At 29.0% G+C, this 20,338-nt stretch overlaps 1 protein-coding gene across 1 annotated transcript in view; it reads right to left on the bottom strand.

Moving 5' to 3' along the window:
- Positions 1 to 8,778: 8,778 nt before the first annotated feature.
- Positions 8,779 to 20,338, bottom strand: part of Cbl (E3 ubiquitin-protein ligase CBL) — a 72,029-nt gene continuing 60,469 nt past the window's right edge. The window contains exons 8-12 of the mRNA XM_014431714.2: positions 15,924 to 16,074; positions 13,468 to 13,683; positions 13,287 to 13,395; positions 12,950 to 13,122; positions 8,779 to 12,873 (exon numbers count right to left, since the gene is read on the bottom strand). Of these exons, the coding sequence (XP_014287200.1) occupies positions 12,770 to 12,873; positions 12,950 to 13,122; positions 13,287 to 13,395; positions 13,468 to 13,683; positions 15,924 to 16,074 (753 nt within the window). The 3' untranslated portion in view covers positions 8,779 to 12,769. The remainder of the gene's footprint in view (positions 12,874 to 12,949; positions 13,123 to 13,286; positions 13,396 to 13,467; positions 13,684 to 15,923; positions 16,075 to 20,338) is intronic.

Below are 20,338 nucleotides of genomic sequence, written 5' to 3'. Positions count from 1 at the left end.
AACATGGCTTTCATGTCCTGGAACATTGACATGAGGTTGGAAACCCAGGCCGGTTCCGAAGACGGTGGTTGGATGGTTGGTGGGGGAGGGCCGTATATAATTCTGCCCGCATAAGAGGAAGGGTCTGATTTTTTTAACTGAGGTTGAGGAACCTCTTGGATGTTTGTGGTGGAGGGCCTAATGGTTTCCCTCTTGGCTTGCAGGCGTTGATCTTCTCAGCCCTTTTTTTGCATTTTGTATATGAGGATACATGATCCTCGTCACAATGAATGCACTTTGGTGGGGTATTTCTTGGGCATTCCTTTATGGGGTGGTTTTCCCCGCAGTAGCCTAATTGGTTTTTTTTTTTTTTTTTCCGAACCCTCTAAAAACAGAAATAAAATGTGAATTAGTAGTGCATTACTGTGTAAGAAAGAAAAGTAATTCGTGTTGTGTCTTACCTTTTACTACCTTTGGTATTTTAAGGTTACCTGTTATATTTAATTTTATATATGAGTTATCCATTCAGGAGCTATTTTAAGTTCATTGAGCTATTCATTGTACGGACACTGCTAAGTATTATGTACAGAAATTATTAACATATAAAAATGACATATTATTTTTACAAAATAATGCAATATGTAAATTTGGGAGCTTCAGTGAGGCTCGAGGTGCTGTGCTCTGGTGTTGTGATCGCACCGCTTGCTCCCTCTCGCTACAGACTAAATGCTGCTCCACATCTTGTATGGGTATGTGAACGTCTAGATTTTTTATGACATACTGTGGTGGGTCCCCTGCGTTCCCCTGGTCTTTGTGCGTAGCTGCGATATTTAACATCAAGGGTTTTTAGGCCCGAGACAACACATTGTCACTCATTGAATGTATGGGTGTATATGTGAATACCACCTCTTGTGGGCTTTAACAAGTAATCACTTATTTTTAATTTATCTTATTCCTTTAATGTGTAGTCGGGAGCTAATACGACCGGTGAAACTGGCCCCGGTTTGGTGGTGGGTCCACTTGTTGATTGGTCCTCAGTTGGTAGGTCGGCTAGAACCCAAAAGTGGTTACTGAGTTTTATATTTGCTATATTATTTACATTGCTTGTGATAGCATTTTTCGCATTTATCACTTTTACTGTTTTTACCGCTGGTGGTTTAGCTCCCGTTGCTACTTTAGCGGGTGTTTTCGGTTTGTGTACCTGTTTACTCTGTCGAGTGAGAGTGAAGCCCTCATTTCTGTTATCAATCACTATCGGTGACTGGGCTTTAACGGCCGCAGCCCTGGCACAAAATGTCACTTTTAACACTGGGTAGCTAAAGGCAAATTGTCACTTCTAACTGAAACTAGTTTTGACTGACCTTTGTGTTGTTTTCTCGAGGAGCCAGGGGAAGAATCTGCGACTGAAGCCCCTAGAGGTTGGATACAATGGAAAGCGTTGACAAAATAGATCCTCACTTTTCGGCAGCTGCAGGCACACTTTGTTCATTCATTGTTCTGACAGTCCTATTTTAAGTGATTTTTCCCTTTCAACTAATCAGGTCTAATCAACCGGTGAGAGATACGGCTTGTAAGAAGTAACTTTACAGTGTATCAATATATTCCTTTTATTTGTTTTTATTTATTTAATTTATATTGATAAAATTACAATAAATAAAGACAACGATGAAGATGGCAGTGCTTCCGCTAGCTGATAGATACGGTTGTTGCAATGCAAGGAAGCAACTGAACAAAACTTATTTAAGGTATAATATAACTTAAATAAGGTATAATAAACTTTAGTATTAATATTAGTAGGAAAAGGTGGATTGGAAATAATTAAAAAAAAAAAAAAAAAAAAAAAAATTGAGTTTGCTTCAGTTGCAGAAATCACCTATTCAATTTAATATATATCCAAATTTAATGAATCCTGAACTATTTCATTTGAAAATAAATCATCACTTTCTGAGAAATCAGAGTGTCTAAACACCAGGTACTTGTTCATCTGATTACCCAGATATACAGGTTCATCCTCCCTATCCACTCTAATTTTTGGAATTTGGATTTGATTTTCATTGAGCCATAACAGTGGCATGTAATCAATCTTTTGAGGATGCTTTCGATTTCCTTACTTCTTCAGTTAGCCAGCGCTCCAAACTTAGTAATTTACAAATGAATGGGATAAATATATTTTGATTCTGGCAGTGAATCGGATTCACATCCATGGAACATTTTTCATGACTTTTTTTGTCCTTTCCTATTAAGGGCTTGGTGTTATTTCTCCACTTAACATACTCTTCCTATTTTGGGGGTGTATAGTTCATCAGGTATGCATATAGTTCTTTCTGTAGATTGATTCCTTAACCTCTTGGTTACACTAATTGATGCACTTGTATCTGGAGTGGTACCGAAGAAGTGTATGGAAGCAAGACCATGAGGCAGGCCTAGAAGAACTTACCCTTATTTAATGACTAGGTCAGAAGAGAGAGTTCTAAAACTTATAGCTCAGTTGAAAGAAATGGCCAGAGATCCAGATAGCTGGTCTCAGTAGCTGGAAGCTTCTCCATGCTGAAAGGCACAAAAGCAGGAAGAAAAAGTAGAAGATATTTGTGCAATTGAAAAATATATCCCTAAGGTTAATTGACAAGCTTTTAAAAGATTTAAATCCTATTGATACGATTTTTTAATATAAAATCTAAAAATAGAGTTAATTATTGATTCCAAAGGTTAAGGAAATTCTTTAAACAATTAAAACATGAAGTGCATAAATCTAAATAACAGCTAATCTAGCCGTTCTAAAACAATACTAATTAGGCAAAAACACGTGGTCACATCACTATGGCTAGTCCTAAAGCCCATTTTATTAGTACTCAAAAACCAACACTAACCCATCTACATGCTTGCACATGTAGTAATTTGCCACAGTTTGGCAAATATGTAACTTCACCTTAAAGAATACACCTCACTGGCTATGCTGAGTGACATAACATATCATTTTTTTAAATCCTTGATTATTTGTTGTTTCAACTCAAATATAAAAATTTATAAAACTTGAATTCATGCACTAAAAATATTTTAATTGCCATTAATTATTTCTGTTGTTTTCTTTTATTTTAGAATTTTTGAAAAATTGAAATAATAAAGTTTTACATTCTATAAATATTAGGGAGACTGTTGTTCCTAGGATTTACTCCTATATTTTTTGTATAGTCATATTTTAAAATGGTACGAAACTCTCTTAATAGCACCATTATTTCTACACTATATATTTTTTGAAATTTAAAATATTAAACAGTTACATAAAAAAATAATTATAATGTATTAATAAGCGATGAATGGTACAATGTCATTCATGACACCCTAGTGTACCTTACTTCATCATAGAATCTTGCATCTATAAGCTAGATATGTATTAAAAACAACCTATGTATACAGAAATTTGTATTTTATTGTTTCAAAACAAAAATAAATAATAAGTTATAGCCTAAGTTTAAGTTCTATATGCAAATTTTGGAAAATTAAGCATGTTAACTAAATTTAGCCAAAAAATATTTAACTAGATCCTTTAATGTTGGAGCTATAAAAGTCTCCTGAAAGCATGACTGTCCACTATTTCTAGTTGATACCTTTAATTATTCTGGGATTGGCAATTTTATCACAATCTCTTCCCCCACAGTATATAATATTTCTCTGGATTCTTACACAAATGTCCAGTTTATTCATAGAACTTAATCTGATATTCAAAATGATGTAGATCTTTGGACATTCTTTTTTCAGACCTAGTGTACTAATATCTGCTATTTCAAAATTGATTTTTTTTTTCTTTTACTCGTTTATACTCAATTTCATGTATACTCATGATTACTGGTACAGGGCATTATTCCAGGTATATGAAGCAGCATTTTTGTAAAAAAACATATCAGACTTTGTTTAAAATAAAAAATTCATAACAAATTACACACCAATAAGTAGTGACTCAGAACACAAAACAAAACTGTCAACTAGTAGACAAATAAACAGCAAAACAAAAAGTTGTTACTTTTATAAATAAAACAAATTACTACTATTTAACTTTTAAAAAATGGCACAAGCTTCTGGTTTCTTTGTCCTCCACTCAGTAAACTTTGTCTTAGAACAGTTTTTTTTGCATAAATAGCAGCTGCTACAAAAAACAAAACAAAAAACTATAGTGTAATTTGAAGTACACTATGATGAAGGTACAACAGTCTCCACAACTATTTAAATGTGGTATTCAAGATTTCACTTAAATTTTAAAGATGTATTTTATATGATAGATAAAAACATTGATTTAAGGTTAAGGAAAAAACTAGATGTATAAGCATTATCAGAAATACTTTAATGTCAAATCAAATATAGACAAAATTGGGTAACCATAAGATTCTTATTGCTTATGTTTGAAAATTACACTAATTTTTCTACTATTTATGATTGTTGGGCATGCAAAAATTAAATTAATAAATAAAATCACAATACTTAGTTTTGTTTTTAAAAATAGATGGATATATATTTAAAAAGTTTAAATACAAATTGGATAAAGTTGGTTCATATATAGGTAGAAATGGTAACATGGCATTGTCAAACGCTTATTGTAAAATATAAAATGTCTACAAATAATATAACAGTTATCTGATTAGAACCTGCAGTTTCAGACAAGCAATTGCCTTAGTGTTATAAAAATAATATGTTCTTCACTTTATGGCAACAAATCATGAAACATTCATTTATGATTTGCACTTGACTACTTCAAAATGAACAATTAAGTCAAATTTCAATCACTTGATATTTTTAAATTGTTTTATGTCTACTTTTTTTCTCTATTAAGGCTTGAAGCCTAAATTTTTAATAAATAGTGAAAGCAATTCCATAAATTTTTTTTAAAAAGCATCATTGTATCAACTCATAATGTAAAAGAAAAAATAATATCAATGTGTGTAATTGGCTAAATGAAAGATCTATGAAGAAGAAAACAAATTAAACAATATTTTATGTAATGCATAAAATTACTAATTCGAAATAAGGAATAAAATCTCTAATAATTACAAATGTGTCAATAAATAATGTATAAGAGAAAAAAAACAAACTTATTTTGGCTCTTACTTCACCATCTTTTTTTAACAGCACCTTGTAATCAATATTTGTAAATTATCAAATAGTAAAGAAGAGACTACATTAATAACTTTTTATGATTATAAATACATCTTAATGAATAAAACAAATAATTCAAATTTGAAATCGAGTTATAATAAAAGCTCTTCTATTAACTTTCTTTTATTAAGAATTATGGATTCTATTAATATACATTAGGAATAATAGAAAAGATTCTTATTCAGTCTTATACTTCTTATCTATACTTAGAATAATCTGTGGCACAATTCATGAAAAAAGAAAAAGAGAAACAGCACTTACTAAATTAATAATCACTTTTTGAACATAACAGTCACATATTCTAAATTACATTTTCTCTTTGACAAGATACTACTATAATATATTTTATGCCTGAATTGATCCACAATTGAAATTTTATTCTGAAATTAAACTTTATGATAAAATGACTATAATTTTTCTATCGGCTTATATCATATATACAAAGTTTTATTTTAATATTATTGACAATCATGCAAAAGTTCATGATTTACAAAAAATATAAGGTTTATTTTAATCATTATATGTATATATTTAATAAGATTTGTATTACATATCCATCAATTAATCACTGAGAAGTTTTAAGGACTGGGGAAGTAATCTTTTAATGCTATTATAAAACATTTTAACAATTAAAATTAATGATGTAACAAAATTAATACTTCATTTTTAGTATATTTATTTTATAAAAAGTAATTCCCTGAGAAAATATACCAATATGCATATCCTTTTTAATTCCCACTGTAATATTCAAATATAACTTTAACATTCCCAAGACAAAAACCTCAAGAGAAAAAAATAGATAATCAGAAATGAAAAAGGATATATACATGCTCTTAAATTTAAATTATTCAGACTTTAAACTAATAATTAAACTCAATGATAATTTACCAGAATTAGGATAAAAGTGAAAGTTAGGACTACAGGCAAGTAAGAATCATTTCTTAAAGTTTTGGGAATATATTGCTCCAATACTTAATCTTCATGTTTGTAGAATGCAACTATTAAAACTTTTAAATTTTACTAAGATTAGTGGTAAATGTAAGAACAATAAATAATGGTCCAAGTTACGTACGTAATACCCCCCCATTGTTTGTTGACTCAAATGTTTTAAGCACCTATTTAGATAAAAAGCTATCATTATATTTGTAAGCAGATGTATTAAAAATTTCAAAATCCAAATCATTCCAAATCGCTTGTACATTAAAAGTAAGAACTTTTAAATGTTAATCTTTTTTTTATATACATTAATTTTAAACTGTTTTAAGAAAAATGATTACATGCATTTTTATCTAATATAATCTAGTAGATCTTGGGAAATATACAAAATAAAAAGAAATTTTTAGACTATAATAGCAACAAAACCTGTTGAGTAGTAGAGAAACATTTTTTTAACATATGGGTACAAAGAAACAAGAATGATCTGATTTAAGGCTTTTCCACATTGAATTCGAAAACTGAAAAATTATTTGATTATGGAGTTCACGGAATGAGGTTACTACTTGATTTGGGGAAATAAAAAAGAAAAAATTTCTTTTTTCTGAAAATATCATAATCAGCAGAAGTAAATTAAAATCAAACTATTCTGTATACACTAAGACCAGTTTTGGGAGAAACTGAAGGGGTTTAATAAGGGGTCAGCTTGGAAAGAAAAAAAAAATTAATATTGTACTGTGAACATTTCGTTTTCCCTGTAAAATAATGGTACATAAAATCAATTTATTTTCATTAGGTAATGTTTAAAGTAAAAAAAAAAAAAAAAGTATTATTGCTTCCTGGAAATTGTTATCTGTGAATAATTTAATTTTAGCTTTTATTCAGAAACATTAAAAATACTGTTGGTAATTTATTTTTCAAATACTTGAGAAATTCAAGTGTAAAACTATTTGTTGAAAAAAAATAATATTAAAACAATTGTACCCACAACATTGAAATAGATACTATTGTTCAAACATAAAACTTCCATTTTTTTTATAAAAGGCATAAAATCAGTTGCATTATTTTCTTAACAATTAAAAAATACATAATATATTAACACTACCTGAAAAATTAATAAAATTGTATTGAAAAATTCTAATCTTTGAGTTAAAAAATAAAAATGGTATTATTTTTTTTTTAAACGCTATTAAAATTTGTAATTGCATATCACAATAATTGGTCAAAAAATACTTCAACATCTTAAATGTGTTATTCTGTAATATTATTAAAATTGACATATTGTTAGCTGAGTTTTTAACAGCTTCTTTCAAATCACAACTTTCTAAATTAGTTACATTGACAATTTTTGGACTACTGGAAAAATTTGTTTTAAAACTTAAATAATTGCCTTTCTATGATCAGCTTTTCAGATCTGTTAAGGGTTTTAGTTCTAGTTCATTTCTAGCTCTGAACATTTTTTTCATTTACTCCCATCAGAAGACTGTTATTTTCAAATACCTAACTTCTCCTTCATTGGACATAACAAAATTATTTCTTTTTTGGTCTCTTCACAAAATAAAAACAATTTTTTCACAGCACCATAACAAAAATACCATCAACAGTGAGAAATGACTGAAAAAATGTTTTGATAAAGTTGGTTCTTCTGGATGGATTAATTTTACAAATTATGAAAATACATTTTACAGAAAAATTGTACGGTTTAAAACTACACATAATGAATTGATATTCTTTAGAAAAAAACAAAGAAGAGAGGAATATCTGTAGAAAGATCAGAAAATAAGGTCCATTTTTGGAAAGAACTTTGGAAATTTTCAAACCAAATTTTTTAAAATATTTGGGTTCATTTTATCTGTATAAATATAATATAAATATCTGCATGGTCAGATTTCTTGGGTGCTTTTACGTCCAAATCACTATTTATTATTAAAATTGTCTAGGATTCATTTTTGAAATAAGGGACTCAATAACGATAGGTAAAATCTAAACTCATTTTTAGGTAATGTAATTTTCTGTAAATTATATTAGTAAGAAATTCTGATTTCATTAATTACTTACAAATCTAAAATTTTAAGTTTCTATAAAAATTATTATTTTAATAATGCTCTTTTGGAAAACAATTAATTCAATAAGTATGATATACTAAAGTATGTTTCTAAGTTAAATGAAGCTTTTAAATGCAAGCATTATTTGTTTTACTTTGTGAAATCCATGTTAATAACAGCTAAAGGGGAACAGTTCTACAGCATTTATTTATCTTAAACAATAAATAAAGTTAGATTTAAACAAAAAAAGGTTTACCCACAAAAAAACGGTTGCTTACTTCTTAATATAAGCTAGAAAGATGATTGAAGGTTAACAATAAACTCTAGAAACAAATGAGTATTTTCAACTGAACACCCTAGAAAATAGAAACCTGAAAAACCGAAAGCTTTTAGTTCCTCTGATACTTAATTATGAGCAGAGTATTCTATTTAAAAATTTTAAAACTTTAAGTTGAATTCAAGATAAGTTTAGTGAAAATTTTAAAATGTACATCAAATTCAAACATATCAGTATGGTGCTTTTCATACAAAAAAATGTATATTTTTTTAATCTTGTATTGAATAGATAAGCATTAGTGGATATTTTAATTTTTTAATAAACCAATTTTATTTTTCCAGCTATTGATATTTACTTATTTATTTCTTCTGAACTAAAATTATGCTTTCTAAATACTTAATGCTACATGCTAATGTCATAAAAAGAAATATGACACTAAATTTATTTGAATTAGAAGATTATTTATCTATTACTCACTTTTGATATAAGCCATTAAAAGTATAAAAATTTTATTACCTACAAGAATAAATCAAATATTCACTATATAATAACATTCTGTCATGATTTTCAATAGAGAATAGAATTTGTTTTGTTGTTTAACCTATTGCTGAATTATATAAAACTTTACCATACTATAAGGCTGGTCAATCCCATCTAGACTGCCTGTGCTCCAATAACTTATACATCTAAGAAATATCACATCACATCTAAGCCTATCATGGAATAATCATGATCACTTGTAACTTTATGTTTCTTCTCCTCTTTTCAAATTTTGTATCGATCCCGACAAACTACCCAATGTTTAAACTTATATTAATATTATATGGTATAATGCACAGGGTACTAATAGTAGTCTCTCACATTATACTTGGTACCAGAACAAAGATAAACATGACTTTTTTTTTAGATATGTTATTGAAAATCTTAATGAAACTAAAGTCATAAACATAGTAGACCAAGTTAAAATAGTTATTTCCTTCCTGGTTTTAGAAATATTTCATAGACTTCAAAATTTGTCCAGCTGAAATAATATTGATAAAATAATTTTAAAAAAAGGAAAGTATTAGAAAACTTTTAAATAGTTGAACATGAACTCAAAGCCTGAATTTTGTTATATAATGTCTGCACTAACATGTATCTTCAACTGATTATTATATAAATCTATTTGAATAATGATTGAATAAAATTGAGTGATCTCTTTTATTCATAGTAAATACTGTTTCTTTTACCAAAATCTAAAATGAATTATATTAACTTAAGAAAAGAAAAGAATTACCTTTCAAAAGAAGTATTGTTTTTCTTGAAGTGATAATTATTGAGAACAGAAAGAGTGACATACATCTTGAAAACACTCTCTTGCCCTTTCTATTTATGCTCCCAATAAATCCTTATTTATGAATAATTATCACTTGCTTCCACTAATAATGGAAAAAAAAAGAGAAGCATATTCATATTAAAAATAAGAATTACATGATGTTAACTTGTACAATCATTGGTTATCTCTTCATTTATGTACAACAGTGATAATTAAAATAGACAAAATAAAATTTATTTATTACTTTACATTATGTAACCAGACACAAACTAGAAAGTAAAAGCAGTACATTTTTTATAGTTTTATAAATTAAAAATATATTTTATATACTGTAATAAATAAATATATATTTCATACATACATCATATATCCTAAACATACAAGATCACATATAATAGTTAACTAAGGAAAGGCTTGTTAGGTCCCAAAAAATCTCTAGAATTCTTAAAACTTGTTAATTAAAGATAACAATAAATATTTTTTAGAATGTTATCTTAAAATATAAGAACCAATATTGATTTATCAGAGGGTAAGAATTGAGTACTTAATCAACATTTGGTTCACAAACAATTGTTTTTTTTTTAATTTATCTGTTATAATATAATTCAGTACAAAATCTGTGAAAACACCAAATATTTAACAGAATACCATTAATGAATATAGATAACTATTAAAACAACTGTTTTACACAGTCTTTTCACAATGAATTAGTTTTTGAAATTTTCATAATAATAATAAAAAGGAGTACTCAATTCTAAATAAAGATATAATCTTTGTCATATATTTATGTCATAATAAAAAATAAGAGCACATAACTATGTCATAAGTAAAAGCTATTTTACACTCGCATTTTTTTAACTTAGCATTATTTAAATTAATCTCAAAAACTGAAAGATTCGTAATATTAGGTTAGAATTTGAATATCAAAATTTGTGAATCTTCTTTCTTTATTGTTTAATTCAAAACACATAACACCTAAAACATCAATGTTTTGGAGCTTAGCTGTGTCTTCAGAAATACACTAATATAATTTAATGTAATTATACATTTTTAGTACATCATGATATATTATAATAAATTAATAACAAATATCTAGGAGTACAAAGAAGTAATGTGTCTTGAATTACACAATTAAAAAAGAAGATCCTCAAAGTTTCACATTCGAATAGTGACAAAATTAAAAATACTAACCATGTACTTAATTTCATTAATGTCTGTATTAATTTTAAAAAATTGTAAAAGTGATAAGAGTATTTTGATGGAACATAAGAATGAAGAAACAAGATTTTGATCATTATGCAGAACCCACTTTAGTCATTATTAACTCTAAACCATTATGAATATTTAAAAGTTTAATAAGACTGTAATGCTGATTAAGTAATTGACACGTCCTAAATATAAGACTGGGTTTATTTATTTATTTCATAGGGTTGGAACATATGAAATGGCAGTTTAGTGATTGAGGGAAATGGAAGACCAACAAACTTTCATTAGATTATTTTTATTTAAAATAAGTTCAGTCAGTTTCAATACATAGCTCTCAAAGCACAGCAAGGTTGTATAATATCCCTTGTTCAAAGAAATAAGTTGGTTTTGAATAAAAAAAATCTCAAGAAATGAAAATTTTGCCTTATTTTGATTTCTGAATACAACGGACAACCTCCCTGCAACACTTTTTTTATGTTTTAAACTAAGATAAAAAAAAATGTTTTTTTCAACATGTAGAACAAAATATAATTCAAGGAATTAAGCACATTGATGACATACTTACAATTGTACTTTTTTAATTGCATCTTTGTTGGAGAAGCTTAAATCGTCTGAGCCCATGAAATTGCTGTTTCTATTAAACCTATTATAAAGTCGAATCAAAAGGATTCGATCAATAATTTAAAATAATTGATACTTTTGAGAAACAATAACACATAATAACGAAGAATATACATTTGACAAGGCTGAGTTGTATACATGATATTTTCAACAATTTTGAGTCAAGATCAGAAATACAATCTGAAGGGCAAAAAAAAAGAGTAAGTTCGCAAATTTAATAATCTAATAGCTCACAACTTTGTTGGCTAATTTAAAATATTTTATTAATCTTAAAAATTGTATTTTTGTCTTGCAAATTGGGTAAGTTATTTTTAGATGTTTAAACATAATTTAGACAATTTTCACCTCACAATTACCTTCAAATCAATATTCGAGTGGTCCCCATACAAATTTGGGGATTAATTTATCACAATGATTCCAGTAAAACCATCTGCTACTTAAAATGGAAATTAATATATTTAATTATAAGAAGATGATCAGGGTTGTGGTTCAAAAAGATCAAATAGTTTTTAACTATTTGTTCTTTTTTTACCACAACCCTGACCATCTTATAATTAAGTTTTATGGTCAATTATATATATAATATTTAATGTAATTTACCCTGACTTAGACCTTCTCATATGTTTCAACCCAATTATATAATTAACATAACTAGCCAACTAGTTTTAAAACAATCATTTAGCAGTGTAAAACAGCCTTACAAGGCAAATATTTGTGTAAAAGTAATGTCTGAAATGAAAGAACCAACAAGCCATCCCGATTGTACATTAAAGGCCTCTTTTGTGTAAAATATTTAACTTTCATTAAAAACAGCTATGTACACCTACAGTATTCTCATATTTCAAAATGTTAAATGGAATAAGATATGTATGGTGAAAACATTTTCAAGAATTCTTATTTAGACAAAAGTATTCATTATCATATGAATCTTTCAGCTACAACTATCCAGAATCACTTCTGTTTTGGTAAAGCCTAATTAAGATTAATAAATGGAAAACTACTTTTGTCCTATTTTAGTTTGTGCTTGTTTTATAGATAATTCTTGTCTACTTAAATTGAATTAAAAAAAATTCCAAGCAATTCTATTTACATTAGAGTTGGTTCATTTGAATAATTTGTAACATAACTTTCTTGGAATGATAATTGTACGACTGAAATCATGTAAATGCTGGAAAGCTCTCTACAACAAAAATAATGGCTCGCTGATTTATGTACATTTTGTTTTGGAGACATAATGAATCCTCCTGTTCATGTAGATTGCTTTGTTCCGAACTCATGAAGAATATCCCAAGCCATGGCAACATCATTACGTGTTATTCCTAAAGCTCTAATTACAGCATCTTGTGCATAACCTAAGGTGAATCGGGGAAAAAAATGTATTAAGAAATTATAGTCATGTGTATATTTATAAAATTCCTGAAGTCTTACCCTCTGATGTCAATTTGGCAATATGATCCATATTTAAATTTTCATAGGGCGAAGATGTGCCTTGTGCTTCATGTGTTTCTCTAGAAGCAGAACTTGCTGTAGAACCTGTTGATTCTACAGAAGACCCTCTAGATGGTGTGCATCTTGTATTTTGTTCTATGCCAAGTCTTACACTGAAAATAATTTTCAAATGACAATTAACATAACTTATAAATATAAAAAAGAAATGCTTACTGGATGAGAGGATAAGTGTCAGTTTCCATATTTTTCTCTTTTTATATTTGTGTGTATCATAATAAAAGCATAACACTCATACAGATATGACTGTATTACCAACCTTGTCATTGATTCAGGTAAAGGTGATTTCACAATATGTGATATTGCAGAAACTATAGGGAGCTCTTGAGGAGTAGCACAGTAAACAGGTTTTACCATTGTAATATTACCTAGAGAAATATAAATCATTTAATAGCATTACTTTTTTTACTTAAAGGGATAAGGATAGGTAAATAAGTTACCAGGTAAAATAATGGTATTTTCATAACTTGGTTCTTCTAAAATATTGGCCAGTTCTGCGTAGTGAACTAGTGTATGATAAGGTTCCGTATCACACAATTGAGGTGTTGTATGAGATTTTGACGGAAGAGGAAGCCCAGAAGTAGTCGCAAGGGAAGGACAAGAAAGTACTCTCCCTTCACAAGTTATTTGTCCATCCAGTAAATTATATCTGTTCTCTATAAATTATTAAGATAATATTAAACATGTTAAAAAAATGAATTAAAAAAGAAGTGAATAATTATCATGTTGTTATTTGTGATGTTCTTTTTATTCTCTAGACAATAAAATATTATATTAAGAAATGGCACTTCTAATATCAGCTCTGTTTAGATAATTTCCAAGTATACCTGTCCTTTTCACTTTATGATTTACAACAAGCTTCTAAAAAAGTTCAAGATCTGAACTAAATAAGTCAATCATACAGTAGAGAAAAATTTGAAGTTAAACATAATTAAAACAAAGGTGATTAAAATAGGTTTCAATCACCTTATTTAAAACATATTTCTTATTCCAAATATGTTAGTAAATATTAATTAAAAAACATTAATTTAACAATCAAAAATCTTAGAATCATAGTTCACTAAGAAGCTCCTAGTTACCTCCTTAATTTTCATTTATTTTGACTCTTGTGCTTATTACAAAGGAGTCTCTCAAGATCATAATATGCGAACTACAATGGTTGATCAAGTACTATGTCCAATTTATTTTTAAGCTCTTGAGAGATCATCACTCTGTTCTCCAGTTTAATAAAGAGTAAAAGTAGCTCTGAGTTTAAGAGGATTTATGAAGTTTATAAGGCTCTAAGCCATTCTTAAGTTTTATGAAGGTCAGTAGAATTATGTTGAAGTTATTAAATTAGAAGGCTCATGTAAGGTGACAATTTTTAATATAAAAAATTTTTTTTTTAAAAATTTGTATGCAAATCCATATCTAAGTATTTTTGGAGTAGTATAAATGGATATCAACTTTGTTTCTCCCCCCCCCCCCAAAAAAAAATATTTTATCCCATTATGATATTTCAGTCCAAACAATTTCAATATTATACTCATGTTTTGAGTTTTATCTCTTTCATTTGAGATGTGGAAGATGGTTTCAAATGATTTCATTTGGTGAATCCAATAGATTAACTAAGAATTATAAGCCAACATTCCAGGATTACAGATAAACTAAAGAATTCATGATTTTCTGATAAACAATTATAAAGTTACATGTTCCTATGAAGGAAAAATTAGGGTTTTGTTTATAGACAAGCCAAATAGAATTACCAAAAACATTGTATATTCAAATGAACTTAAGACTAAATAAAACAGTGATTACAATTTATGTAACAAAAACGTAAAAAAATATAATATGTATGTAAATGTTTAATTTTAAATAATAAAACAGTGGGTATCCAACTTTCAATTGTGTTCATTCAACCTAATATATATATATAATCAAATCTAGTAATAGTGAAGCACTCAACCTTTCAAGTGAAAATGAAGTGTAAAGAGCCAGGCAGTGGAATGTGTGGCGAGAAGAATCAAGAAGTTCATAAATGGTTAAGGTAAACTATTTATTGTTTTTTTAATGGAAATATTGGTTAATAAACATTATTGAAATGAGAAAATGGTCAGGGGGTGCAATCAGCAAAGATAAACAAATAAACAAAAGTTATTTATTTGTGCTGACAGTTCGATATGAATTTCAGGCCTTGATCAGGGCTGAAAAACAAAACCAGATAGCAACCTTAATTCAGAGGAAAATAAAAATAGAATAATAGCAAACAAACTTGGAAATATAAATATAAATAACAATAAATTAGGTAGATAGTAGTTGATATTAATAGAAGATAAAATATAATATTGCTGAGTTAAGAATTATACAAAATATATGATAAAAAAATTATTAAAAAACAGACAGTGTTCATGTAAATAAAGAAGAAAATGTACCTGATAAGTGATTGAATTAAGATAATAAAATATGTAAGTAATGATTACAAATAATGAAAACAATTAAAATTAACATGATGAAACGTGTGAAGGAAAATTATATATATGATACAATAGTTAACAACATTCCTCAGTCCAAACACAGAGAAAAATCAAAAACTTTATGTTTTTCATCCATTTTTTCACTAAAATTTGACTCAACATTCTTGTGTTCGTAAGACTCTACAAGTGAAATGTTTAAAACAGGGATAACCTGCAATAGGGATGATCAACTCGAGAAATGTAATTATAATTCAGATTTAAAGAGATTATAGTGACCATTGATTTGTTTATTTTCATTGAATAATGAAAAAGAATATATTACAAGGACTACAAAAAGTAGGCATCTGTAGATGGAAATGGGAATAGGACCATATTCACACAATCTGTACTTTTAATCACTACTGTTTCTAAAGGAACAAAGCACTTTAAAAACTATTCTATACCTTCTGAAGTATCTGGGGGAGGTGGTGCATCTTCTTTTGGTACTGTTAAGGTAGGAGATGATTTTCTAGGGGGGACTGGAGGAGCTGAATGATGAAATCTTCTTCCGGTGAGGGGTGAGCCTCTTGGTGAAATCATTGGACTCCTACCACCCTAGAGGCACATTATTTATATACACCAATAACTAACTTTTTTTTTTTAATTCAGGTTAGAAAACATGTGCAAAGTTAATGTAGTAATAAATTAAAATTCTAAAATAAAATATTAAAATCTCTTAATATTAAGAAGTATGCAAATTGGATCAATAAGGAATTAGGAAACGGTAACTAATGGGCGTACAATACAATATCTGAGGAATCATATTTATATTGTTTTTATTTATTAGGATCTTGTGGAACAGCTCCAAAGAAAACACATGAGGTGATTAGAAAAATTTGTATATTTCTAACTTATTAAGCACCCACCAGGTTTCAATACAGTAATAAAAAAAACATAAGGTATTAATTGCTAGCTAACAAATTTTAAATAAAATAGAAATTCAAAAGCTCCTTAAAACTCGACTTTTATTCAATCGTTAAATGGAACTAACTATAGTGAACCAAAGGCAGTGTCAGACAAAACCGATATTAAATTTAGAACAGTGCGGTTCCATATCACTGCTTTCCTTGATTGCTGGCACATCTGATAATTTTTTTATTTTGTGTTTGAAGTATTACATAGATTATACCCTAGAATAGGTCTAATTTGTAACAACTCTGACAGTCTGTAGGAAGTAATCATAATCTAAAGTACGAAGTAAAGAAAGTAATCGTAGTCGAAGGTACTATATTTGAAATAGGTAAAATTCTATAAAACCCAAAACTGTTTTTTGTTAGATGTGCCACTATTCAAGAGCTGTATGTAGTCCTGACTTGCTGCCTCTTTTCGAGTAATAGTTAATAGTCCAGACAACGAAAGGGCAGTATTTCATTTGGAAACTTTGTTAAAGATACTCGAACAGAATTGGGAATGAACATACTTGAAGTCCCCCCTCCCCAAGCCCTGCCGTTTTAGAGTGGAGGGGGAAGGGAAAGAAGGCTCTTTTTTCGAATTTTCACTCACATCTTGAAAATGATGTATAGAAAAAAAATGTTCTCAAATGTAAGGAGACCAAAAAAAATTCTGGGACCCATTTCACACCTCAATTGTGACAATAAAAAATCTCTATTAACCCTTATCCTGGCAAGGGAGATTACAGTTTCCCTATCGACCTTACTGCGTCACAGCTAGATTGAGACGTTGCTATCTTTGAGGAACTTATTCCCAATACGTTGGTAACACTGACGTACTAACCAGGTGCTGTCAATTTCCCGCTATTTCTTCCAGCGATAAGGTAACAGTGCGATAAAATGGACCGACGATGGCACCTTTCTGATGAAGGTATGTTTACGTTACTTTTTGTTAATTTAATCAATTTCTGAGGATAATGATTAGCAGAATCGAGTAGATAAGGCCATTTTCTGTAAGATTCGACAAATAACAAGTCGAAACATTCATTCATAGTTCGTCAACAGGCAAAATAAAAAAGGGAACCCCAATTCCTCCAGCCAGGTTACCAGTATAATACTCTGTTGGGAAACCTCAGTTTCTCTTGCCAAGATACCAGTATATTCAAACACATAAGAAATTTAGTTTCTTTTAAAAAAAAAAAAAAAAATGCTTCTTTGAGCGATAATAATGTATGTAACCTACCAACAAATTATGCTAATAGATTTCGCATTCAATTACTACCTACCCAACATCATTAAAATATTTTCCTACTATTTTGTTATCTATAGTACAATTTTTTCAAAAGCAGAGGAGAAAAGATGCTCGCTCTCATTCGGAAACCAGAGTGTCCATCATCAGATGAAGACGGTAGATTGGAATGAGGAACAGTTGGAAAAAGTATGAAAACTTTTTGAGTATATAGATTCTCTCGAGATTTAAGAATTCGACAACATACTTCTCAACACTTTCTTCGATTGTAAAGCCGAGATTGGTGAATGTGCCGATAGATTGGGCGCTGATCAGGAGCATCGGAGTGTGAAAGCTCTACGACAGTCGCTACGTGAAAATGCGTTCCAGGAATGGACCAATTGCAGGTGGCAGGGCATTAGAGTACGCCATTTCAGAGACCCCGAGAGCAAATAAGTTTATAAATGATAAACAAATACTTACAGGCTCTGAAGAGTCCAATGCCTTGAAATTGAATATAAATTATGCTCCTCCACTTGGAGTCAGGTGTCAGCGGAGAGGATAGAGAAGTTGGGTCCCTCTGTCGTAAATGCAACAGAGAGCCTGAAATACCAGCACATGTGCTGGAGAAATGCCCCAACAACTCCCTACTGATAACACGCCGACATCATAGGGTAAACACGAGTTAATGAAGCACTTAAAAGAAAGAAATTTTGCCTGCTTCGATGAGGTCTACTGTGTCGATACGGATGAATCTACAAGATATGCGGATATTGTTGCTTTCCCTAAGAAGGAGAAGTTAGCAATCATTCTGGATCACACTGTGAGATATGAAAATAACGACATTGATCTGGCAAATAAAGTGGAAAGGGAAAAAGAAGGAAATCTACAATAAATGCTTTTCATAAGGAAAAGTTCCGTGAGGGCTTCGGAGAACGAGATTTCAACGTGAGAGGCCTCTGGTTCGGAGCCAGTGGAACGGTACCCAGCACAACTACGAGCTTCATGGAAAAACTCGGGGTCGATATCCAGAACGTGGCTAAGATAACAGAAAATATAATACTCGACTCCCTGGGAATCATCCACCACCACATGTATGGAAATTGTTGAGTAATGGTATCATGCAGAGGAAGTATTATATTTTATTTGTTACTTTGTTATTTTTGTATATATTTTTAAAATTTATTGTATATCAATTTCCACATAATTTATTGATTTTCTATATATATTTTTCTTATATATTTGTATCTCTATCACTATTTTTAACCAATATTCTTTTAAAAGCACAATGGATTGAAAGCAAAATATGAAAGGGGAAAAAAGAGAGAAAGGAGAGAGGATAGAAAAGGAGGAAATAAAATCAAGAAAGAGAGAAGAAAAGAGAAAAATATAAAAGAACCAAAGAGATGAAACGAAAAAAAAAAAAGAGAGAAAAGAAGAAAAAACTACTACTATTTATAATTATTATTGTATACTCGTTAGGCCTATTTATCATAAGAACAAAAATATTGTCTGATTAGACTAAAATAAGTATGCTGTGTGACTGGCAACCCAATGAAGTTGGGCAGCACAACTTTGTATTTTTAATAACAATTTTCCTTGTTCAATCATTCCTTACGAATATAATATCAGAGTTGGGCAAAAATTATTCGATTGACAAGAGACGAATACTTTTTTATTCGATTGACGAGAGACGAATAAATTTTTATTCGAATAAAAATACGACTAAACAATCCGAATAATTTTTTATTCGAATATTTAAAATACTATTTCAATTGAATAAAAAATTGGTCGAATGAAAAATTATTCGAATACCAAATTAGTCGAATACATATTATTCGAATAAAAACTTTGATTTTTTTTTTTTTTAAATTCACTTATTTTTTACCACCTTCAATTTCTAATGTATGAGGGTCCTATTTCACATATTCAGACGAGTACAAAATGAAAATTCTATCGATTTTAAGATCCCATATAGATTTATTTTTATTTCTAATACATAGTGGCCAATTTTTAGGTTTTCGGATATGCAGATTATGAAAATGCTATCGATGTATTTTAATTTTCTTGATTTCTAACATGTTACGGTCCCATTATACGTTTTGAGGAATGCAGAATATGAAAAATATATCGATTTATTTTAACTAAGATAAGCCATCTGCATATCTCAAAACATAAAGAGGCCCTATACATGTTAGAAATAAGAAAAGTAAAAATAAATCGATAGTATTTTCATATTCTACATATCTCAAAACATAAAGGTACCCTAACATGTTGGAAATCAAGAAAGTTCAAATAAATTGATAGGTAATCTTAAAATCGATAGCATTTTCTTATTCTACATATCTCAACATATATAAAGAGACCCTAACATGTTAGAAATCAAGAAAGTTAAAATTAATCGATACGCGGCCTTAAAATCGATAGCATTTTCACATTCTACATATACTAAAACATATAAAGGGACCTTAATATGTTAGAGATTAGAAAATTTAAAATAAATCGATAGTATTTTCATATTCTACATATCCCAAAACATAAAAAGGGACCCTTATATGGTAGAAATCAAAAAAGTTAAAATTAATCCATACGCGATCCTAATATATATATCTATGTATAGCTGTAAGACAAAAAATGTCGTCTTTATACAAATACAAACGTATTCGGATTGTTAATCATTTAATTTTTTCGAATAAGAGAT

This window comes from Halyomorpha halys, unplaced genomic scaffold, assembly GCF_000696795.3.
Source record: "Halyomorpha halys isolate HHAL.00 unplaced genomic scaffold, Hhal_1.1 Scaffold999.1, whole genome shotgun sequence".
Classification (NCBI taxonomy): Eukaryota; Metazoa; Arthropoda; class Insecta; order Hemiptera; family Pentatomidae; genus Halyomorpha; species Halyomorpha halys.
The sequence above is the reverse complement of the archived record's forward strand: the minus strand, read 5'-3'. Positions and strand labels throughout refer to the sequence as shown.